This window comes from Lissotriton vulgaris, chromosome 9, assembly GCF_964263255.1.
Source record: "Lissotriton vulgaris chromosome 9, aLisVul1.2, whole genome shotgun sequence".
In the NCBI taxonomy this organism is placed as follows: Eukaryota; Metazoa; Chordata; class Amphibia; order Caudata; family Salamandridae; genus Lissotriton; species Lissotriton vulgaris.
In genome coordinates, this window is record NC_141697.1 from 1,122,798,176 (window position 1) to 1,122,823,907 (window position 25,732).

The 25,732-nt window shown below is 40.5% G+C and overlaps 1 protein-coding gene across 2 annotated transcripts in view; it reads right to left on the reverse strand.

Annotated features, from left to right (window-relative positions):
- Positions 1–25,732, reverse strand: part of CACNA2D3 (calcium voltage-gated channel auxiliary subunit alpha2delta 3) — a 2,559,454-nt gene that overhangs the window by 27,383 nt on the left and 2,506,339 nt on the right. For both annotated transcript variants that reach the window (XM_086939135.1, XM_086939136.1), the window contains one exon: positions 17,480–17,591. In XM_086939135.1, the coding sequence (XP_086795261.1) occupies positions 17,480–17,591 (112 nt within the window). The remainder of the gene's footprint in view (positions 1–17,479; positions 17,592–25,732) is intronic.

Genomic DNA, 25,732 nt, shown 5'->3' on the forward strand with positions numbered 1-25,732 from the left:
CTCTCCTTGATGGATGGTAGGTATGCCTACATCTCCAGGTGAATGACCCGCAACTCTACAGGTTAATGTGGAGCCGGATTTCTCCCAGATACCAGAATCTTCCCACAGATGGCCTCCTCAATCCAACATGGACACATCTGTCACCTCTGTCAGCTCTGGGTGGGGAAGGAAGAGGGTCCCTCTTTTGTCCACTTGTGACTGAGCTTCCTCCAGTGCAGATCATGTGTAGTTTCCCTAAAAATCTGAATGGCAATATTGTCCTTAGTGCTGGGACCATTAAAACTTCAGATTCCGTTGTGAAGCTAGTTGATGTAGTTCACAAGGAGGATGCAGGAGCCAATGCTAGGGTAGCCGAATACCCCATACATTTTTGAATGGGTGAGTACTCCTAGACTCACTATTCTGGGAAATCATAGGGAATTAATTGGGGTTCACCTTGCTGAGTGAAACTTGAACAATCAGACACTCTTGAGTATATTTCTTCTGAAGAACTCAGGTTTTCCAGGTACTAGTCTGAGGTGTCTGGCCACTGCATATCTACTTATGGGCAAGAACAGGGCTGTGATCAGGTGCCCATTAAGATGTCATTGAGGGTTTTATCAAACAGGAGCAAGAGCTCAGATGTAACTGGCCCAGGCTGTAACATTTCCATAACAGTATTTGTATTAACTACAATTGAGGGCTGTTGTAGATCCACGATCTTGGCTGCTCATTGAATTACCATTGCAAACCATGCACTCTCTTCAATTGAAAGTCTACATTATGAGTTCAGGCCTGTATCAGGGGCAATACCAACTCATTGGACTCTTCTAAGTCCATGTAAAAACTGTCACTGCGATAATGAGGGAGTAAATCATCCCATCCCCACCGTCATGATCGCTGGGTCATGTCAAGATTTGTTCAGAAGCAAAGCCAACAATGATAGAAGAACCTCTGATGGCGTGTTCACTTTAGTAAGGATGTAGTACTAAAATCAAGCTTTATGGTGACTAGTTGGGCTTTAGTAATTACATAGCATGACATCAGTCATGATTGTGCTGAAGTCAGTTCAGAGTTAAACATGGCACTGATAGGGTCTTGCAACATCAAGTAGAGACCAACACAGGTTGTGGAACTAGGATGGAAGTCTGTACCAAAGCCAGTATGGAGTCTGTCTGTGGTTCAAGGGATCATACGGTTTCAGGAATGGATCTCCCAGCTGTAACTCTACTGAGGGCCCCTGCAGACCTTATAAGGCCGAAGGTGCTCCAGTAGGAGCCAGAAGAGTGCCAAATATTGGTAATATAGCCTCCTTAAAGGCTTCAATCTGCTGCAGCGACAAATCCCTGTGTGGTGTAATATTATCGATTCACCCCAAATTATGAGACAATATCCAGAATCCTTTAGCAAGAGAAAAAACCATGGTATTTTCTTAGACTTCTCTCTTTCACTTAGGCATCAGTCTACTATCTTTCCGTGACTCCTCAGGGCTGGGAAAGATACAAGGGAGAACAATGGTACTTATAACATAATGTATATAATTGTTGTTCATTGTGCCCAGTCTCTGATAGAAACTACTGGTAGTGGAGAACCCAAATCGAAAATACGTTTTTTTTGGTGAAACGTTCTGGTGCACGAGGAATTTATGTGGGTGAAGTTATGTGAGAAAAAAGTTGTGTGAAAAAAGAGGGGGGTGGGGGGTTTGCGAAGGAGACACAGGATAAAACCAGGAAAAAGAAAAGTGACGCAGACATGCGAGTTCTATGTGTAGAAAAAGGAGAGGAAGGGGTGTAAAAAGGACTCAAACATGCTAGTGCTCTGTGCGAGATTCGCGGACAATGTGGATAGTGGTAAAGATCTAGATCCGTCATACCTGTATCTGAAGTAAAAACCAATTGGGTAGTCTATAAGAGAGGGAAGAAGAGGAGGAGAAAGGAGTGAAAAAGAAGTAAGTAAAAGAACGAAAGGGTAAAGAGTTTGATGGTGGAATGGCGCTCACCGCTCAGCCGATGATGATTCCGACCCGGCAGGGCCAGAGACTCAAGTGCTACTATGCCAGAAGGGTGAGAAACTAATCTAAAGTAGGGATGAAGAAACAAAGAAAGGAGAATGTTTTCAGTAAGGGTATAGTAGTATTTGAAAATGTTCTGTACTATTGTTTAGGACAAGTGCAGTTAAGTGTAGTAGAATGAGAGCAATCTCACCGGATAATGAGGAACCTAAGTAGTAATTCATAGACGTCTTGGAAAACTTCTGTGACCTGAATAAGTTTCATCAGCGATGAGCCAGTTGTGGCTCGTTAGTAAAAAAACACTGTAGAAGTGATAAGAAACAATACGCGTTCATGAGAAAACAATCCGAGCAAGGACTATATGATTATTGTTAGAACATATTTAAAATGTCAGCGAGAATTACCAGTAGGTGTGTTTCTAGTATGCCAATCCCCGCAGGGTAGGAATTGAATGCAAATGGGGAGCGGATAACTCCTCGTGTTAATCAAATCTGCAAGACAAAAATGGGGCTTAGTGTAAACTCTGTTGGGCTCAGGGATTCAAGACGCATCATAATGCTGGTTTGGAAAGGTGGGGATAATGTCTTACCTGTATGCTTCAAACTGTACGAGTTGCTCTCCCTTGGGCCTCCGTGTTCCTGGTTGTGGACACGTGACATTGAAAATGGAAGTGGTTAAATATCCACTGCCGGTAGCTGACGCATATTTCGGACATGGAGAACTAAAACGCCTGCCTCTATCAGATGAAGGAGGTCCCGTGAACAAGGTAGAATTTAATTTACCGGTTGAGTGTCTCACTATATTAAAGGAACTGATGGGGCATTGTACGTAATCGTATGAAGAACGAAAGGGATTAATTATAGAGGATCTGATGAATGTATGTTAAAGGGCAGCATAAAGGACAGTGATAACGAGCTAGAATGGAACATTCAAAGTTGCCAATAAAGTTTATGTGTTAGAATATTGATGAAAAAAAGGTAAAGAAAAGGAATGGCGTGTGAGGCCGCGGTCTTTTCTGTTGCAGTTAAGAAGTCTCTCATGCATGTGAAATTATTCATGCACAATGTGCAAAACCAGTAGTGAAAGGCAGGAGATGTGATTAAATATGCATGAATAAAAACGAATACAAACATTGATCGGACAGTGATAATGCATTACATAGGATGATTGCTGTAGGGGTATATAAATACATTCCAACGTGAATTGCTGAGGCATTATCAAGTGCGTTTCATTATTAATGTGGAGACGTATTTAAAACTCCTTCGATGCTGATGACAAGCTCAGCTCGAAATGAGGCACAGTTGAGCTGTGCTGATGACGAGCTGAGCTCGTCATGAACAATGGTAAATATGGGAATGCAGCGCAGAAGGAAAATATCGCTAGCAGCCAAAGTGTTAAACAAAGTAAGAAATTATAAGACAAAAAAGTCAAGTCACATTTGTAGGCAAGTTGTGAGGCCAATCGGTATAGAGTCAAAATATAGAGTTTTTTTATTTCAAATTACATTAATATCGATTCAAAAATATAGAATGGACACAATATCGACTGGACAGAATATAGACTACAAAAATATCGACTAGAATAGCATTAATATCGATTCCAAAATATAGAATGGACAAAATATCGAATGGACAGAATATAGACAACAAAAATATCGAATTAGAGGTAAGTAAGTTAATATCAATTTTTTAAAGTGTTTTTTATGTTACTATATGTGTGAAAAGTATATATATTTTTATAATTTATTTAAATTAATTAATTTTATGGTATTTTATTTTTGCGTAATATAAATTAGTAGCGGGTTGTGGGTTTATAGGGGGATAGGGTGGGAAGTAATTTAATTAAAAATAATTAAATATGTCAATTTATTTATTGGGATTTATTTTGAATTGTTATTTAATTTATAATTGGTAATTAATTAAAATGTAATTGGTAATTCATTTTAATTACTTGATTAATTGATAATTATGTTAAATATATTAATTTATTTTCTGTGGTGGGTTGTGAGTTTATAGGGGAATAGGGTGGGAAGTAATTTAATTATAATTAATTAAATATGTTAATGTGTTTATTGGTATTTATTTTTAATTAATTGTTAATTAATTATTCATTGGTAAATCATTTTTAAAAACTTTGGTAATTAATTATATTTAATTGGTTAATTGATAATTATGTTAAATATATTAATTTATTTTCTGTTGCGGGTTGTGAGTTTATAGGGGAATAGGGTGGGAAGTAATTTAATTAAAATTAATTAAATATGTTAATTTATTTATTGGTATTTATTTTGAATTAATTGGAAATTAATTATTAATTGGTAATTAATTAAAATGTAATTGGTAATTAATTGTAATTAATTGATTAATTGGTAATTAATTAAAATAAAATTGGTAATTCATTGTTAATTAATTATTGGTAAGTAATTAAAAAAGAATTGGTCATTAATTTTAAATAATTGATTAAATGTTAATCATGTTAATTGTATTATTTATTTTCAGTTGTGGGTTGTGGGTTTATTGGGGAATAGGGTGGGAAGTAATTTAATTATAAATAATTAATTTTTTTAATTAATTTATTGGTTATTTTTGTTGAAATGTATTATAAAAAACTAATAATTATTAAAAAAAATTAATTGGTAATAATATTTGATGAATTTTCATTCATATATGAAGTATATACGTTCCCTACTGTTGCACTCTATGGAGTGGAAATAGTAATTTTTACCCCTACACTATCCAACACTTTCCTTACTGTTGAACTCTTTGGAGTGGGAATAGTAATTTTTATCCTTACGCTATCCAATGCTTTCCCTACTGTTGCACTCTCTGGAGTTGGAATAGTAATTTTAACCCCTAATCTATCCAGCATTTTCCCCACTGTTGCACTCACTGGAGTGGGAATAGTAATTTTTACCCCTACGCTATCCAACGTTTTCCCTACTGTTGCACTCACTGGAGTGGGAATAGTAATTTTCACCCCTACGGTAGCCAAGGTTTTCCCTACTGTTGCACTCTCTGGAGTGGGAATAGTAATTTTTACCACTACGCTATCAACGTTTTCCCTACTGTTGCACTCATTGGAGTGGGAATAGTAATTTTTACTCTCCCGCTATCCAACGCTCTCCCTAATGTTGCACTCATTGGAGTGGGAATAGTAATTTTAACCCCTACGCTATCCAATGTTTTCCCTACTGTTGCACTGACTGGAGTGGGAATAGTAATTTTCACCCCTACGGTATCCAAGGTTTTCCCTACTGTTGCACTCTCTGGAGTGGGAATAGTAATTTTTACCACTACGCTATCAACGTTTTCCCTACTGTTGCATTCATTGGAGTGGGAATAGTAATTTTTACTCTCCCGCTATCCAACGCTTTCCCTACTGTTGCACTCATTGGAGTGGGAATAGTAATTTTAACCTCTACGCTATCCAACGCTTTCCCTACTGTTGCACTCACTGGAGTGGGAATAGTAATTTTTAACCTCCCGCTATCCAACACTTTCCCTACTCTTGCACTCTCTGGAGTGGGAATAGTCATTTTTACCCTCCCGCTATCTAACGTTTTCCCTACTGTTGCACTCACTGGAGTGGGAATAGTAATTTTTATGCCTACGCTATCCAACGCTTTCCCTACTGTTTCACTCTGTGGAGTGGGAATAGTAATTGTTATCCCTACGCTATGCAACGCTTTCCCTACTGTTGCACTCTCTGGAGTGGGAATAGTAATTTTTACCCCTACCCTATCCAACGCTTTCCCTACTGTTGCACTCACTGGAGTGGGAATAGTAATGTTTACTGCTACGCTATCCAATGTTGTTTCTACTGTTGCACACACTGGAGTGGTAATAGTAAATTTAACCCTCTCGCTATCCTATGGTAAATATATTGTATATTTTATTATTAATTCTATGTATATATATATATATATATATATATATATATATATATATATATATATATATATATATACATTATTTTATTATATTCATTATCTATTAGTTTTAATGTTATTTAAGTATTTTAAGTATTTTTAAGTTAGTTATATTTATTATTTCATTAATTTAAAATAATTTTTAACTATATAAAAAAGTAGATATTTTGACTATCTATATTTTTTACATCAATATTTTTGATTCAATATTTTTGTACTTACCTGTGTGGAGATAGGAAGTCGATATTTTGGCATTCTATATTTTTAACTCGATATTTTTGACATCGATATTTTGTCAGTGATCCAGGCCAATCATGTCAAGATAGTAGAATATTAGTCAGAAGGAGCAAAGCAGTCTCAAAAGAGGAGGACGCTCCTGGACTGCCTAATGGTATCTTATTTTATACAGGGCATTTTTATTTGTAGACATTAGTACTCAATCCCTCATGTTGTTTTTCATGTTCGTGCAAAGGCACTTATACTCATTGGCATTTGTAAGTAATTGATCTTAATGTGCTTATAATATGCACAACACACATGCATCAGTGACATTTGTAGGCAATCCATCATATTGAGTTCATATTAAAAGAAAGATGTTTATGCATCGTAACATTAGTAATCAATTACGCACAGCCTTAGTGTGAATATATATCCTACAGTTGGGGTGAGGTCATATGAAAACAGAGGTTGTGTATGTTATCTGAGGATTGCAATGGGTAGTGATTTTAATCGCCCAGAAAATATTGTAGCTCATGGTCATAGTTAAGACCCTGTTCTACTGTACGGAGACACATTATCCACATTGCTTCTGTGCGTCTCAACCTAACTTCTCTGTTGCCCCCCCATACGTTGGGTTGTATTGTGTGAATGTCAAAGAAAACAACCTTTTTTTCAGTATCCTGTGCCTTGCATGCAGCCGCATGCCGTGCAACCGGATATTTGGGGTCTTGTTTGTGAACAGCCCTCATGTGTTTGGTAATCCTGTCCTTTAGGGGTCTAATAGTACTGCTCACATATAATTTACCACAAATACATTCAATGATGTATATAACAAATCGTGTTGTACAGTTAATGTTCATTTTGATATCTTATCTGTGTCCGTTCGCACTGGTGAATTGTCTTGTGCCCATCTGCATATCGAACAGAAATCACATTTTCAGAAGCCAAGGTTGTGTTGTGTTAGCCAAGTGGAGCTCATGACGCTGCCCGGTATCACGGGGCTCAACCTGTTTCTCAAGGTCCTACCCCTTCCGAAAGTAATGTGTGGATGATCGGAAATGTGTTCCTGAATGGCTTTGTCTGCCTGTAAGATACCCTAATGCTTCGTGAAGCTTCGGCGAATTTGATGGTGCAGGTCATTGAAATCAGTGATCATTCGTAAGGATTTTTCTTGCAGTTGTGTGCAAACATGTGACCTCAGTGTGTCATCCCTCTTCACTTTCTTGAGTCTGCTTTCAGCTTTTTGAAGTGTGGTTGCCGAATATCCCCTTTTGGAGAACCTCTCCTTCATATCCAAGAGGCATTTACCAAATTCAGTATCCTCGCTACAGTTTCTCCTTACCCTTTAGTATTCCCCATAGGGTATGGCCTGTATCTGGTGTGGGAGATGTGAGCTAGTGGCGTGCAAGAGTGCGTTGCATGCAGTTTTCTTCCTAAGGAGCCTGCTCTGCAGAGTGTCCTGTTTGACATAAAGTTCTACATCAAGAAATTCAACTTTCGTTCTGCTCGATTCCATGGTGAACCTCAATTCCCATGTGTTAGTGTTGAGATGTGTAAAGAATTCTTGTAGGTGTTCTTGGGTTCCAGACCAAAGGATGATGCAATCATCAATATACCGACCCCAGAATATTATAGAGTCGATAAATTGTGCCCCCCTGGGTCCCCAGATTAGATCTGCTTCTAGAGTACCCATAAAAAGATTTGCAAATGAGAGTAAAAACTTGGATCCCATAGCCACTCATGTTGTTTGTCTATGCCAAACCTTGTCAAATATGAAGAAGTAGTTTCTCAAAATTATCTCCATCATGGGAATCAACATGTTCGTGTGTTGCCACATAGTGTTGTGTAGTAGTTGTATGATTGCGCACCTCTCCAGATCTGGACTGATGCTCGTATAAAGAGCTACCACGTCTAAGGTTGCCAAACTACACAGGAAACCCATTGTATTTTTTGATGGCTTTGTTTTCAAGTGTATATGTGTCTACACTGACACACTATTTTATACTCAATTGTTGTGTGCATGGGTATCTTGTTGAAATTTCACATTGTGTTGGAAGTTTCCATCACCGAATTGGGCGTTATAGGGCTTATCCCCTCACCCAGTTGCACCACACCTCGACCTTTCTATGTTCTAACCATTGCGTCTGCTGTTAGCAGAGCACCTAGTAATTTCCCTGAACAAAAAAAAACCTTTTGTGAGCACATTACCTATTGTTAACACACTTGTTACTCACTTGCTTGCCCTATTAAACTGCTCCGAATGTCTTCAGCTTGTGAAGAATGTATCAGCACGCTTGGTCGGATCTGCCTAAAGCGTGACCACTTAACACACTTCTTGAAGTCACCACATTGTCTTCCATCTGGAGTAGAGACATCTTCAAATCAATGTCTATCCATCATAAAGCCACAGATCAAAGTCCCCAATATGCTGCAGCTATGTTCTCCTATGCACCACCCAAAGCCTGCAATGTGGAAATCAATTTCTCCTACAGATACTGAAATCTAGACTTTGTCTTATGTTAACAGGGCATTTTCCGAAATGAGAACCTAAAATGTGGAATTCATTGCCTCTATAACTCTGAGGAAATCTCATTTCATTTGTAGGGGTGAATCATAATCAAGCTTAGTCATAATCATGCTTGTGTCAAGTTGTGAGTACATATGATATGGTATTTGTGGGACAGAGTGTGTGTGATGGTCCAACAGTGTTGTACTTATATGCCTGATAGAAGTAAAGATCTGAAGGATGTATTAACAACATCACTGATATACAACAAGAGATACAAGTTCTGGCAGCAGAAGGAGCCTGGGGATAGGATTGGAAATGGATTTGGTGCATTGGGGAATTGGTTTGCAAATCTAGGAAGTGGAATATTTGGATACATCTTGAAGTCAATAATAATTGCTATAATCTGTAAAATTTTCTTGGTAGGGGTGTTATGGGCATATAAGTGGTACAAGGTGAGACATGCTGAAAACTCCTTAAGGGAAAGAGTGAGAAGGATGGAGAGACTGCAGGACAGTCACTATGAGAATTTGAAGCAATTAGAGGCGCTCAGAAACAGGAGGTTAGCTACAACATCTGTTTAGATCGGCCTACTCTGCAGGGAAATTTGGAGTGTTTAATGATGACTCAACATCATCAGAGGGGGGAACTGATAGAGTGGAAATCTCATTTTAGGGGGTGCACCATAGTCACATGTAAAGCATAACCACATATAATTATCTACTGTACTAACATTAAGTGTTAGAATTGTAAAAAGTGTTAACCTCATTGTGTGATGCAGGCTTCTCCAGTGAGTAGCTCGTGAGCTACTGGTAGCTCTCTAGCTACCTACAAGTAGCTCTCCTGTGTGCAGCACAGAGTACTAAATTAGAAGCTTTTACTAGGTTGAAATAATATATGTAAAATGAAATTGAAAAGAGTGTATTTGAGATCCAAATGTGCACATTTCCGAGGACTCGTAAGCTGATGATTTGAGAACTTTATGAAATAAATTCAAAGCTGATATTTGAGTGATATATCATGCAGCATCAACAAGATAATTTGTGGAAAGTTTTTAGGGCTCAACATAGGGTGGGGGTCAGTGCAATTGTCTGGAACGGTTTTAGGGCTCAGAGCCGGGGTCAGGGTTATTTTTGGAAGGATTTTAAGGCTCAGGGCGGGGACGGGGTCATTTTAAGCCTTGGGGCTGGATTTGGGGAGGATTAGGGGTAAGGGTAGGTTTTAGGGTTCAGGGTGAGGGGGTAGGGGCTCATTTTTCTAATGTGGGAAGGGTTTTAGGCTTTAGGGTGAGGGAGGGGGTTTAGGTAATTTTTGGAAGGTTTTTCAGGCTCAGAGGGGTGAAAGGGGTGGGGGTAATTTTAACCGCTAGGGCTGGGTTTGCGGGGGTTTAGAGGGTACGGGTAGGGTTTAGGGCTCAGGGTGAGGGGGGTCAGTGTTGTTTTTAAAGGTGAAGGGTTTTAGGCCACAGGGTGGAGGTAGGGGTAGGGGTAGTTAGGTTTTAGGCCTCAGGGTAGGGGTGTGGGGAGATAGTATGTTAGGGATTAAGGCAGGAGGGGTGGTCGAGGTATTGGCAAACGTAACCACATATATCCCATTACCAATCATGCCTATACCACGAAAATGCATGGTAAAGGCATGCGTGGTTAAGAAGTATTTGTGGTTCCGGATGCATTGTAGAGGCACGCATGGTTTGGCCATTTGTGCTTCTGTCACACCACCCCCATGTAGAGAGAGACATTCCTAATTGATACAGCCTTTTTTTTTTTACATTACGATAGCAAACCAGTCTGTGGCACCAATTTGATCATTACTGATGATCTTGCATGGGTTGGTAATTAATGTAAACTTGTCTAATATGCTCACTATTACAATAGTAATAACAGTAGCTTGGGATGATATTCTTTGAACATAAGTAGCTCTTATTAGAGAAAAGTTTGGAGACCCATGGTGTGACGTATTGTAGGCCATTGATGAGCAACATGGAGAATTAACGTGGAAAATGAATCCAACTAGCCAAATGATAGCATTAAGAGTTTGTGTTGTGAAGCTGATAATTACTCATGTATTAAATGCGCTTATTAAATGTATCTTTTCCTAATTAGTTGTAATTGTATTAATGTTACGTGAATTCGTAAACCTTACAAGGTGCATTCTTATGTTATCTCAAATTTGTAGACCTGAACTGCGAGTTCCTGAAAACTCTCGCTTTTGAATTAATAGTCATTTGTGCTGTGGAATTTGTTCTTTTTTCACGTTTTGTATTGCAGATGAAGGAGCATTCTTTTAGGCAGAATAATGTCTTTGTATCACTAGTTAGGCAAGGAGGGAAAAAGTTACAATAGTGTGACTAGAGTTGATAAAGGAATGTTGTTAAAATTCACACAGGAGAAAGTCTGGGAACCAAGGACAAATTGTAGTGAGAAAGGTACACAGACAACATCGTGGAAAAGTACATTTAGGACTGTACCCAGAGTCGACGATGTGACTCGAGTTGCATCATGGGAGTGCTACCTGTGGATAATAGGATGGTTGAATTAGTGAGATGACCGCACTTCTTTTTTGCATGGATATTTCCAAATGCTTCATCCATTTGAAACAAGTAGAGACTTGTACTAGCCTTCATTCATAAAAATTGTGCTGGAAACTAAACTAAGATTTCCAAGGGTTCCCTGTACTTGGCCTCTAAACTATTATGCTGTCAAAGATAAAATTACCTCTATGAGGTCTTTAAGTTGTACCTGCTTATTTAGAGTTATAATCACTGTTGGCCTCAGAACAGATAGGAGGCTGCTCCAATCCATAATTGACCACTTGTAAGACTGAACAGATGACAGTCTCCTAGGTCTTAGTAGTTAACAGACAATAATTGCCTGCATTTTGCAAGGAAGGACTGGAGGTAGTTTACATTATGATGCTGAATAAGTATATTACTTCAGTGGCTCTGTGAGATGCTTAAATGTACACGAAGGTAGATGTCTAATCATGTGTTAACACATGACATACATCTGTGCTGCTTATGGGACCTCAAACGAATCACAGATGTCTTGCTTTTTAAGGGGTGAATACATGAAAGTTACAGACATGGGTTAAAAGCAGTAAACTATATGCAAGTTAACGCTGAAGAATCTCAAGTACTGTAGAGTTGGCAGAGCATGGACACCGACTAACGATGATCACCCTCCATATCAACACTCTAGATTAAAATATGGCTTAATCAAATCCTCCCAAACTCCCTCGTCACCTCTTCCTGATCATATATTGGTTAACACTGAAGAAAAGAAAACAGTGATAAGTGGAATGCCTGTATTAATCTCAGTCACTGGTAATTGCTCAGAGCCACATTCCAGTCCATTGCAAACCCAGTAGGCCACTCCACAAAGAGCCTAGGCCTATTTACATAAACTTGATTCCTATGACACAGAGAATATGAAACCCAAATCTGGGCATACCTGTTGCACTAATTAGCAGGGATATCAGGAAAAATTAGAATCTATTGAAAATGCCCAGAGGAGAAACAATTTCGTGTTTTGAAAGTTCCGGAAGGGGCGGAAGGTAGTAATATTACTAAGTTTGTAGTTAAACTAATTAAGCAAGCTACTGCGAGGAAGCCTCGGAACAAGACCCCATTAGAGACATTCAGAGAGTCCACAGAGACCCGTTCAGAATAAATCCGAACAAAACTAGACCAAGAAAGATTTTGACACATTTCCTGACGTATACTTTAAAGGATGAGATTCTAAACAGGGCCTTTAAAAGCAGCTCCCTATCAGCAGAGGGGATTACCTTTCAGATCAGGTCAGATCTCTCTTCAATTACGGCATCAAGACTGTGGGATCTAGGGAAACTATTAGACCCCTTTAGGCAGCTGGGCGCAACTGCACAATTGAAATTTCCCGCATCCTTAAAGGTTATGTATAATAACAAAATGAGGGTCTTTAAAAGAGTGGATGGAGCAGAAGCTTATCTGCAACTGATCTCAGAAACTGTTCGTGAGCTAGAGGTGGGGTAACTTCTTCCTATATTTTTGCGTATATTTCATTTATGCCCCTGCATATATTCATATCATTTTTTTCCTCTGCTTTTTCTTTTGTTTTCTGACTCTCTGGCCTTGGGTGTACAGGCTGCGCAGTGAGTGCAGGGAAAAGATTAGAAAGGGTAAAAAAGGAAAAAAGTTTATTTTTGTATTCTGAGTGTAAATATGTCGTCCGGATATCGGGAGAGGGAGCCTCAAGGCCAGAGTAGGGCCAAGAAGAAGAAGAGGGGTTCTCCAGGGGAGCACTAGGGAGGGGCAGTGGACGGGGGGCATCAGGAGGATGGGAGCTGGGCACTGGGTGGGGAGCAAGTGGGTAAAAAATAAAAAAAAATGTCTGATTCACCAATTTAGGTTATTTAATTGAATATACCATCTATCAAGGAAGCAAATTCACAGGCTAGTTTAGCCCAGGATTTGTATTTGAAGGTCCTATCATTGAATCAAAATGGCCTGAGGGTAAAGCATAGAAGGGAGAGGATACTTCAGTACCTGAAAGATGCGCCTGAGCAGAATTTTATTCTCCAAGAGACTCACTCCACAGAAAAAGAGTTAAGGGAGGCTTGCAAGAGGAAAAAATGGATTCAGGATGTTATATGTACCTCTCAGCAAGTAACTATAAGAGGGGTTGCTATTTTGGTTAAAACGAATGCAGCTCTCATAGTGGAAGAGTCTAAAGTTGATAAAAAGGGTAGATGGGCCATAGCGAGGATTAAGTATCATTCATATAAATTTACAGTTGTTGGATACTATGGTCCAAACTTGGACGATCCCCTCCCGCTCAGAGAAATGTTGGAAGAACTACTAGATTTTAAAGATCCTTTAATCCTAGCGGGAGACTTTAATCTAGTTCTCGACCCCCAAATGGATAAAACATATAAGGATAAATCCATATATAACTCTAACACAAGATTTCTCCTGGTGAATGCTATGCACCAGATGGGTTGGATGGATATTTGGAGGAAAAAATGGGGGACTAAAAAGGAATACACTTTCCATAATAAGAAGCTAGGACACAAATCTATAATAGACTTTTTCTTGATTGCAGATGAGCTATGGGGTGTTGTGAAGGATGTTAAGCATTTAGGAGGGCACCTCTCAGACCATTCGACAGTCTCTCTAGTGTTGAAACTCTCTGGTCAGCAGAGTACTAAAAGGTGAACCATGGATCGAAGTGTCTTGCTCGAGGATGAAGTGGTAAAAAAACTGTTAGAGGACTCAGAGAGGTTCTTTGAGCTAAATTTAGGAACCGCATCAATTGAACTCGTATGGGACTCTTACAAATCCTATTTGAGGGGGATGATTTTTGCCATTCAATCTACAAGGCAAAAAAAAATAGGGCTATGATAACCGAAATTGAGGCAAAAATCACCAAGTTAGAACTTGATCTTTTAGCTCAGAATCAATCCTTTGAATCAAGTACCCAGTGAGAGCTTTTAGCTTGTAAATTACAATTAGAAGAGGTTCTTGATGCTAGAGTTAGGAAACGTTGGCAGGCCATTTCTCTTGCTCATGTTGAATATGGGGAAGCTAGCGGGAAGCTCCTAGCCTGGAAAACAAAAAAAGAACAAAGCAGGAATAGGATCAATGGAGTCTTGTCCAGTACTATGGGTGAGATCTCAGAAAATGCTACAGATATTGAGGAAGATTTTTTTAATCATTTTGACCAGGTGTATAAAGAAGATTTATCTCTGCAGGATAGCTCAATTCAAGCATGGCTCGGGCAATATGCAGTGTTGAGGATTGAGGATGAGGCATTGAAGGAATTGGTCAATGTAATGGAGTCGGGCAAGAGAGGTAAAGCGCCAGGCCCGGACGGGTTGCCAGCTGAACTAAATAAGATCTTAGCGCCAGTTATTGTCCCCGTGCTCCACAGGCTCTTTTCTTTTATTTTTGGGGAAGGAGGGAATATCCCTCCGTCATTGAATGAGGCAATTGTAGTTGGTATTCTCAAGCCCTCTAAACCAGCAGCACAATGTGATTCTTATAGGCCAATCTCTCTGCTGAATCTTGACTATAAGATTCTTGCCAAGATGTTAGCAGAGAGATTAAATGGGGTAGCTGGCAATCTACTGCATTGTGATCAGAAGGGGTTTGTGAAAGGTCGGACTATACATGACTTGACTCAAGCATTAGTGGAAGCAATCGATTTGGCATCTTCTTATGAAACGCGCGATGGTTAGGGCCCTCTTAAAGAAAAACAATCTCGACCAGTCCGAATTAAAAAACTACAGGCCCATTGCCCTGCTCCCTTGGATGAGCAAAGTACTGGAAAAATTTGCCAATGCCACTCTGGTAGATTTCATCGAATCGAACCATCTACTCGATGACTCCCAAACCGGCTTTCGTCCCAGGCATGGAACAGAAACTGCGCTACTGGCAGTGACGGAGGAGGCACGAAAGATCTTGGACCAGGTAGGTTCAGCGGCCATAATCTTCCTGGACCTCAGTGCCGCTTTCGACATTGTCAACCACAGCACACTTCTCTCACGGCTTACTAATATTGGGATCTCGGGCACGGCCATTTCATGGCTTGAATCGTTCCTTACTGACCGTTTCTTTAAGGTATTTGAGGGTTCTTCCATCTCCCCAAGCAAGTCTCTTCCTTGCGGCGTCCCCCAGGGCTCGACCTTGAGCCCCACATTGTTTAATGTCTACATGGGGCCACTAGCTAAGGTAGTCCGTCTATTCGGCATTAAAATCATTACATACGCGGACGACACCCAGCTGGTGGTCTCCCTCAACCAACTCTACACAAACCCAGACAACCTCAAGGCCTGCTTGGAAGAAGTTTCAAACTGGATGACCCAGTCATACCTGAAATTGAACGGTGATAAAACCGAGCTAATGTTTTTAGGCAATCCCTCCCCACTAGCTCTCAAATCACTCTGGCCTCCCTCGCTAGGTCCGCCTCCTTCACCTAAGGAAAAAATCAAGAGCCTTGGTATATGGCTCGATAAAACCCTCAGCTTTAATGCCCAAGCCACCAAACTTTCGGCAACCTGTTTCGGCCTTCTCAGGCTAATTCGGAAGATCCTCCCCTTACTACCTTTCGAAGCGAGGAAAATAATGGTTCAAGGCCTAGTCCTATCCAGACTGGACTTCGGAAATGCCCTGTACCTAGGTGCCCCCCAACTTACTCTTACCATTCTCCAGGTTGTGCAGAATTCTGCGGCTCGGACTCTTCTCCAAATCCCCCGGCGTCTCTCAATAAAGGTCAGTCTGAGGACCATACACTGGCTACCAGTGAGGCGTAGAATCGAGTTCAAGACTCTCTGTATTTCCCACCAAGCCTACTGGAAAACTGGTCCATCCATAAATCATTCTCTGATCACCCCACACAACCCTGTAAGAAATCTTAGGCTTGTAATAAGGATGATGTGGTATCGGTCATGTTTGTGATGGAGTAACCTACCCACCAAACTCTATATCAAGCTGTTAATTTGGTGAGGCAGATACACAGCCCATTCCTGATGCTTCTATACTTTCATTCCAAGCCGAGGCATGCCATATCTTTGCAGGCAGCCTCACAAGCACATGCAAAAAAAAGTTCCTGACATGTAAAGAAGGGTGACACAATTCTTGCTAAGTCATTTGGTGTTCAGTTACCCACCTTGCTTCTGTTCACCAGAGTTTTAGTGGCCCTAGAACACCGAATCATTAGCTCACAGTTTGTGCATAAAGGGGCGCCAGACAAGGGAGCTTTTCAAGATCGGCAGCCCACTCAGACCTTGCCATGTCTTTCACCATCTCATCATGATGCAGATGTCTCAACGTTGCTGACGTTTTGGTCTGGGTTATCTGGGATAAAGGTGCTGGTGGCTTTTGGAAGGCTCTTTCCTCAAGCCATACTTCACACTGTTCTTAGTAATCTGGGCCTTATTCTTTCAACTGAGCCATGAATTTACTGCCTACTCTGGACAATATAGCTTCTCTTCTTTCAAAAAAGTCACAGCTACTGGGCCTCCTTCTTAGATCTCATCATGGAAGAAACAACTCAAATGCTTTTCTCACCTTAACTAGTGCCACAGAGATTATTTAGAAATCATAACAACTGAACACCACTCATTTTAGAAGACCGTTTCTTATGGCAAACTAGAAAAAGTAGAGGGAATCCTATTCATATGCACCTTCAAGGTTTTTCACTTGAAAGAGTGTGATCTGTAAAGTATAAAGCAGATGTTGATAGGGTTGACTCTTAGTCCAGACACACGAATGAGGGTTAAGCTGCTGCTGGGCTCATTGCAGAATTATGCTGCCCTGACACACAAGAACTTACCAGACATATAATTTCTGTCACGTTTCCAGGCTGAAAGTCAATTCCAGCTTCAAAATATTACAAAGTTGAAACTTGGGAAGAACCTTGAATCTGAAGATTAGGATTAAATAGTTGAATTACAAATAAATAAATTACCTGTTTTCATCTTCTATTGACTGAGCATTCAGCATATGCTCTTTGTGACTCTTTTTGCTGTGTGCCTATTAAGGATGCTCCCCGTACATTTGTGCTTAGATGGGATCGAATGAATGACTTTCTGCCCATAATAGCTTTAAACATTATACTTGAAGGAGATATTGAATAAACCAAAGTTTTACAACAAGTACTGTGTTCATGCCTTGGTAAAAAAAAGAGTAGCTAACCTTGAAGCGAACCCTACAATATAAAATATGGTATCGTGCCAGAGAAGTTTAAAATATCTCATTCTACAAGATAACAACTAGAATTACACATCCCTGAACATAAACTTAGGCAACATAGTTACATTTCCACAAACAACTGCATAAAAAATGAAAGAAAGCACTTACTTGAAACAGTCTTCACAGGCAATGCTCCCCATGGTCTCCTTTATTGTGCGTTCAGAGATAAATGCTGGATATTCTGTATCACAGGGCTCCAGATTCTGTTTCATTTTCTGTGCTGTATATATATATATCAATAATATTTTATTTTTAGATGCAACTAAAATGCAAACTCAAGAGAGTAGAATGAAGTCCAGAATGTGGAATTCATATTTCTGTTTTGGATGTAATGTATACACAGTGCTATATATTCAATAAATTAAGGCTTATCATTACAAGTGGTGTGGTTAATTACAATATGTTTGGTAATTCCTGTCACCAAATCAATCGCAGCTACCAGTTTTGTGATCAATATCAGCAGGTCAACCTGTAGCTATTCATTGGGGAAAAACCATCTGGATTTTAGCAGAACATGTAGGTTTGTAATAAGCACCAACACCCATATGTTATTCCCCATAATTGACTGGTATCCCACCTGGTAAATTCAGACTTGGTAGAGTCAGATTTTAAGAGGTGTGATAAATATCACACCATTTATAAGGCTGCTTGTATTGTGGCTATGATATGTAAAAGTATACAATAGCTTTTGACCACACTAAAGGCAACAATCAGAGTGAACACACAAGTCACTAAATTAATCTGAGCCCAACTCAATGTAGCTATGGCACAGAACACATTAATTTGGAGCAGTGTGTAAGTGTTTATCCAGCATACCACAAAAGTAATAAAGTTGAAACAATAAGTGAAGCAAATTGTATATTGAATTAGAAAAATAGAGGGAATCTTTGCGTAATTTGAGTTTGACAGTGATGGAGCTTGGGTCGGATACAGTAACCAGGTATGGTTCAGTTGGATATTTTCGTTTGGCACCTTGGGCATGATTGATATTTTGACAGACAGGATACTCCATCACAAGCATTGTATTACAAGTGCATTATATACAATGACACTTGCAATACTGCAGACTGAATATCCGTCACATTCTGGATTGAGTAGTCCACCACTGAACTCTAAATTAGTCTTTTTTTTGGAAATGAAAATCCTTCTGAGGCATAAATCAGCAGTCTGTATCCGTGGAAGTCCTAATGAAGGGAATTAGACATTGGATGAGGAGCAGTGGTAGCTGTTGATTTTGGCAGGAAAAGCGCACAGTAGTAGAATTTTAAATTTCGTGCCCAGGGAAATCCACTCTCTGATCAGTCCACTCATCGGTGAGCTACTTTGGGTCCTTTCCTGAGGTCAAGATTTTTGCCTTCAGACTTAGTCCCAATTGTGGAGCTCAGAATGCTTCAGTGGGCAAGTCTACAGCTGTATTCTATTGTGGATTCCACAAGGCCAGACACCTTGTTACAGAGGGTCCACTCAATTTGATTTACTGCTGTGAAGAAGCAACAAGTGGAGTAACTTGAATTCTTAGCCAATGGAGGTGGTGCCTTGGTTAGATAGGCTAAGGTGGTTGGTCCTGGCCCTTCAGAGGTCTGGAAGTCAAAAGATTTTCTAAAGTCCCAGATTTTCATAGTCCCGTTAGACACAGGCCAGGTTCCCAGGCTCCCAGGAATAGCACTTGGGGATCAAGATCCACTCCAGCATAAGCCATCAGCAGGGTCCATGTCAGGTCCAGTTGGTACTGGTCCGCTGATAATTTCACTTCAGTAAAATGCCTCATGGAGCTTTTTGTAAACCTGTAGCCACATGGGAAGTCAGCCAACTGACCCTTAGAATCCACTTTCTTGTCCACAAAAGAGAGCAAGTCCAGTTCCATTCTTCTGCAGGTCAAGAAAATTTTCTGAGGAAGGTGTTTGAGGTTGCCACATTTATGCTTGACACTGGCTATAAATGTTAACAGGGGTTATCCTACCCATATTTGCAGCAGTTCAAATTTGCCCTACTGCAAGCAACCCCACAATGCCCTCACTCCCAAAAACCAAGATGAGGAAACTCTTCATCCCTTTTGTAGAGCCTGTGTTCGCAACCAGAGGTATGACGGGGGTAATGAGCAGCCCACTCCTCTGTGGTCACTTCAAACCAGTGTAGGGGACAGCTGTCCCTCTACTGGGCTTAATGACTGATAGACTGAAAACCCAAAAGCCGGTCATTTCCAAGTGACAGTTAACATTTGCTTGTGACAAGTTTAGGCCCCTTTGATGTAAATTATGTTTCTGTGTTTAACCCAACTGGTCTAACTGCCAGGGAAAGAGAAACACCTCCCCATGCCACTGTCTATGTTCAGGGAGCAATTTTCACACCTCATCATGGTTAATCACCCATGGTGCTACTGCTGGAGAGCTAATGCAGATTAGCCTCCAGGTGCTTAAGGCATGGAAAAGGCAATTCCCTATATATCACTGTTCCCTTACATTTAGTAAACATTTTACTTCACTATTATGTTGGGATATTAAAAATGATAAAAGTGAGTGGTTTAATCGTAGTTCTAGCTGTTACCAATCCAGGCACAGTAAAAGTTAGATCCAATCCCACTTTCCTTTACTCCTATAGACCAACCAGGGCCTTCTTACAGTGAAAATAGACTGTAGGTGCTAATCACTGTAAGAACTTTCTACTTTTACATATTTAATTATTATGCACCCTGCATTGTAGGTTGCAAGGTCAACATAGAGTGACACACCACCAGCATAGCTCTCGATAGATATACATTTTATACACATTCACAAAGGGAGTAGGAGTCGTTTGACGATCTCTTAACTGCTCTCAGATCTCTTGTGATTTTGTGTAATTTCGGTTCTATTGCGGATGAGATGATTAGGGACCAAATAATTGTTAAAATTGACATGATAGTATAGCTACTGCAAACGCGTTTGAACAGTCTGAAAAGTGGATGAAGACTATTGAGGACGTAAATTCCAAAGGTGACCAAAGTAATAAGTGTGCTGATGAAGTTTGTGACATGAGCAATCTCAGTAAGGTTCCTAATGTAAGAAAAAGTGGTGAAAAGAATGTAGTATGTTATAGGTGTGGTATCTCCAGCCATGTTGATTCTTTCAAATTGGTCCAGCCACAGGAAAAGAATGTATTAAGTGTGGGAGAATAGGACACTTTGCCAAGGCATGTAGGGATGACAGAAAGAGAACCTTTAACAAAGGTAAGGTTGATTGCAGTAAAAATAGTGAAGTCTCTTGTGTGAGGTGTTCTCATATTTCTGATGTTGAACACTCTGATGAGAAATGTATTGATGTTTCGATCATAAATCTTTGTTCTCTAGAAGGAGAAACATTGAATTCACCTATATGGGTTGTTTATTTTTAGAACCAAGACCTAGAACTTATGCCGGATTCGGGATCCCCGTGGTCGATTGTCACAGAGAGTTACTTTAATGAAAAATTCAGTAATACAATACCTTCCAAGGATCTGTGTCCCCCTGACATTACTGCCCAGGGATTTGACGGGTCTACCATAGACTTTATAGGTTATGTTGCTTCTGATGTCAAATTCAAAGAGAGGTCTGCTTTCATTAAACTGTATGTTGCCCAAAAAGGTGTTAACATTTTAGGTTGGAGAGACCAATGGAGATCTGGTATAATTTTGAATCCCCGCAACAAAGAACCTGTCACGGTGTTTGAGGACAGGAAAGAGGCCAATTTCATAGAAAATGACTTTCCAGATGTATTTTCTGAAAATTTAGGCAAACTGAAAGGTTTCACCCATTTGATAAAGCTCAAAGATGGAGCATCTCCTGTCAAACAAAAGTTTAGGAATGTTCCCATTAATGTGTGGGAGGAGTTGGGGAAAGGATTGCAGGAAATGTTAGATGGAGGTGTTAAAAAAGAGGTGGAGTCATCGGAATGGGCTTCTCCGATTGTATTTGCCCGCAACCTGCAAATCTTTGAGGTTATGCATTGACATTAGAGCTCTTGATGCGAACATGCTGGTTGATTGCCATCCGTTACCTTATATCGAAGAGGTAGTGAGCATGCTAGGAAGGTGCCACAATTTTCTCCATGGTTTAGGTTCAGAGGGTCATACCCGTTGTTCAAGGCAAACCATTTTGTGGTTGGTGAGTGGGTCAGGATGCGCAAACCAGGTATTCTACTTAAAGGTGAAACGAAATTTGTGAGACCCGCAAAAATTGTAAGAGTTAATCGCAACAGCATTGTTACCCAAGATGGTAAAGTTTGGAATGCCAAACAAGTAGCTAAATATGTAAATGCTCCTTTGTACACTGAGTAGTCTTATGTGTAATGTTCTTAGTTTATTTTCCTAAGGGGAGAAATGTGTTACATTGCTTTTGCATTTTTGTTTTATTGTCCTTTTTCCTTTAATTTCCCTGTGTACTTTTTGACTTTTGACATTCAGTTAGCTGTGATTCCAAATAGAATTGGAATTCACTTCATTCCGATACTGGACCTGCTCTTAGCAGTACTGCCTCAAGGATTAAACATATTTAACCTATTACTTATCTCCTGCTTATTTAATATGGATATTCTACAGAAACTCTCTCCTCACCAATTTCGCACTAGACAGGAATTGGAAACAGATCCTAATGCTGCCTTCACTGATGACTAGTAGAGATACTGCTGCGCTCATTCTAGGGCCCTTTCCCCGCATTTTAGATTGCGCCACCCTAATTATAGATTGTGACTCATACATTTTAAATTCATACATTGTATTGACCACACTCCACCGTGCCTACATAGAATGGGCCTCCTACAAGACCTGCACTGCTTGAACCACTCGGTGCCCACAGCAGACTTCCCCCACCTGGTGTGGAGCTGTCCAGAAATATAGCACTTCTTGTTGGTGAACTTCAACACTATTGAAGAAATCGGAGAATGTGTGATTGAGCGTTCGTCATGCGTTGCTCTATTGGGTTCTGTTAAGGATGTCCCACCCGGGGTGGAAAGGCTAAAGGCAAGACTGCTACTATTAGCAAAATGACAGATTGCAATGCATTGGGCCAGATCATCCAATCCAAAAAGGAAGGGTTGAAAGTGTGACACAGCTTACTGCCAAGAACAGCTGTCAGCATATTTGGACCTGATGCCGGCATGGACCCACCCAAAGACGTCTGGTGCCCCATAGAAGGTTATCTTAGAGCACAGGCTGAGATGAGCGATGAGGAGCAAGCAGCAGCTTTAGGCCCTATGCCAGATCATTAGGTCAGATGAACGCCTGTAAACATGGGGGTGTTAGGCAATAGCATAGATGATCACCTTTAACTGCATACTCATAAAACATACATATTGTTATACTCATTACTGCCTTGCTGAGTGGTGCCCCCATTTTTCCTCAATTTCTCTCTCCTCCCCCAGTTCTGACAAATGAGATGTATTCCACTTGGACTACCAGATATTCTACGCATATGGAAATATGAATATGATGAATGAATGTATTCCTTTTATGCCTTGTTATGTATTTTTTAAAACTCAATAAACAAATGGAAAAAAACAAAGCATCCTTACCACAAATGCTACATCACAATTCTGCCATGTCTTTAATTTTTTCTTCTAGAGCCCTCAACACAAAAGGATTTTTTTCCCACAAAAGTACACTGCCTTTACTTTTTAACTACAGTCCTAGACATAAGCATGGTGCCTACCCTGTAGTGTCATGACCAGGCACCTGACTACTCATGCATTTTCAGAACTTCTAAAAGGATCACTTTAAAAAACAAAAATTTAACATCAGATCATTAGACATCCAGGCCTGTTAACACAGCAGAGGTCAGTATCAAGCGGATACAGGGTCTGCAGTGTGTGTGTATGAGGGGCTTTAAAACAACTAGGTACGTCCCTAAAAAAGGTAAAGGTACAGGTCTATACAGTGTGACATATTATGTGCTATAAGAGTATAATGCTGATTTGAGCCAAGATGTTGGATGTTCTTTAGTTGGGCTATCGCCAGATAAGAATGTATTTAGAATCTACTGCCCTTCTATCTTCTATTCTATCTTATATCTTCTATCTTCTATTCTATCACCAGCCCCTATTTAATCGGAGTGATCTCTGATCAGATCAGGAAGGGGAAGCCGACTTCTTACCTCTGGGAGTTCCGCAGCCTGCAGTATGCCCTAATGCTCAGCGCCTTTGTTGGGGTTATTGGTGGGGCCTTCTTCCTTGCCACTGCATTCTTCATAGAGAAAGATCGCACAAAGGCTGAGCTATATGCACGAGGTCTGATACAGGAGGAGGAGGAAGAACGCATTATTGTCCCGCGCAGAGGCAGGTCTACCAAGGTGCCAGTGTCCAGCGTGCTGATCTGAGGGCTTCCAACAAGATCCAACACAATGTTGTTTGTGTTTCTGGGCAGGGAGGCATGGTAGAGTGGGAAATGTGAACTTCACCAATACCCACATGTATCAAATTGAGGTTCCTCCAAAAATGACATCCACTCTCCCTACCTGGCTTCAAGGACATTGAACTGAAAACTGGATTTGAGTTTTGCACTTTATGGATTACAAAATAATAATTTAAAAACAATGTGTTCAAAGTGCTTAAAGAAGGTGAAAGAACATGGACTGTCCACATTGGCTCTGACAGCTGCACCACATGTGTGTCTGAAGCAGCTGTATGTTGTGGTAGTGTGTTTATATTGAGTGTAAACGAGGATGAGTGTGCCATGTCTGTTTTGATGTGGGAGTATGTGTATATATGTGTATAGAGTGTGTATGTGCAAATAGGGAATTATTGTTTGTTTAATTGGCTGATTGAATAGTTTGTTAAAATGATGCTGCACATAGTGTTTCAAAACGTCCAATGAGCTCAACAGAGTTACAAGAATTATTTACTAGCAATCAAAAAAAGATATGTGCACACAAGAGGCTGGTTGACAAACAGGAAACATTGAGTGCATTCTCCTAATGGAGGTTGAGTGATGTATTGCCATGATCTGTAGCCCCACTCTAATAGAAAGACATGTGGACAGTTGTTATTGTCACTTGACAACCACAAATGAGAGCGCAGGAAAGCCACTGCAATGCCTGCAGACAAATGTTTACGCATTCCTGAATTGAAGATCAAGGAGCAGACTAGTGGTACTATTTTGCTTCTATGCAGTCTACTTACAGATGTTTGCGTAGATTCTGAATAGCTGACCCTTCAGGATGCAATACAAGAGGGTGCGGAGTAAAAGTCCCACATCAGTGCATGAAATGAGAGATAATCAAATTATTGTACATTCCTGACATTAGTGGCACTAGCATACAATTTTCTTGAGGGATTACTACCAACAAGCAGCGTGTGACAACAAAGTGCAAGTAAATGCAGAAAGCTCTAAATCGGCGGTTATTTTTGTGCACTCATGTTATTGCCTTATATTAACATTAACATATTGCCCAGCGCTTGGACGCCCATTGGGCAGCAATCGCGCTATATAAATCAATATTCAATTCAATTCAATTCAATTCAATTCACTGGTGAGGTGGGAGGGAGTTGTTTGAGCTATTCATTCCTAGAACCTCTGTAGGAGGAGCACAGACATTAGGAGTGAGGTCAGCTAGGTCTTCATCTTGTTGCCTACATGGTCACTACCTCACCTCTCAGATTGTTACAGTGGTGGCTCCCTAATTTCAAATTAATGTTGCAGAGGGAAGAAGCAGCAGTACGGGACAGCCTAAGTGCAGATCGGGTAAGTGGAACTTGGTTTGGCGGATGCAACTCAGATCTTTCACTTGATCTGTGCTGCCAAATGATTGAATACATCAGTTGCACTTGGACTGCAAATGTGGGTGGAGTGCTACAGTGCTGGATGTGCCACAGCGCTAGGTATGTTTTGCGGTTCCAGTGCAGAAGAAGCAGGAAGTAGGGCCGCTGGGAAGAGATCCTGTGTGACACTTCTAGGTTGAAGCTGTGCCTAGGGCATCAATGCAGCATGCCCTTGCAGGATGCCTGTGAGAGTTGATGCTGAGAGCCGGAGGCTGGTCAAGTCCTACAGAAGGTGAGTGTATTGGGAGGCTGAGGTGCTCGACCAGGCTGAGTGGAAGTTGTCCCTGGGCCCTGCTTCTATTCTCCCTCCTCAAGCCTTAATTTACTACCAAGTCACACTTGACGAAGTGAGTAGGGCTTTTATGCTCAGCAAGGGCAGCAAGGCTCCCGGCCTGGACAGAATTCCTGTTGATCTTTTTAAAGATAATATTGCACCATTGGGACCCATTTTAACAGTGGTGCTGGAATCATGTGTCAGTGTAGGTTTTCTGTGCACTTGGTCAGAATTGCCCTGATTTATAAAAACGAAGATAATTCAAATGACCGGAGCTGCCCAAAACCCTCCCCCCCCCAGCGCCTTGTGACCCTAACGGGTGAGTAG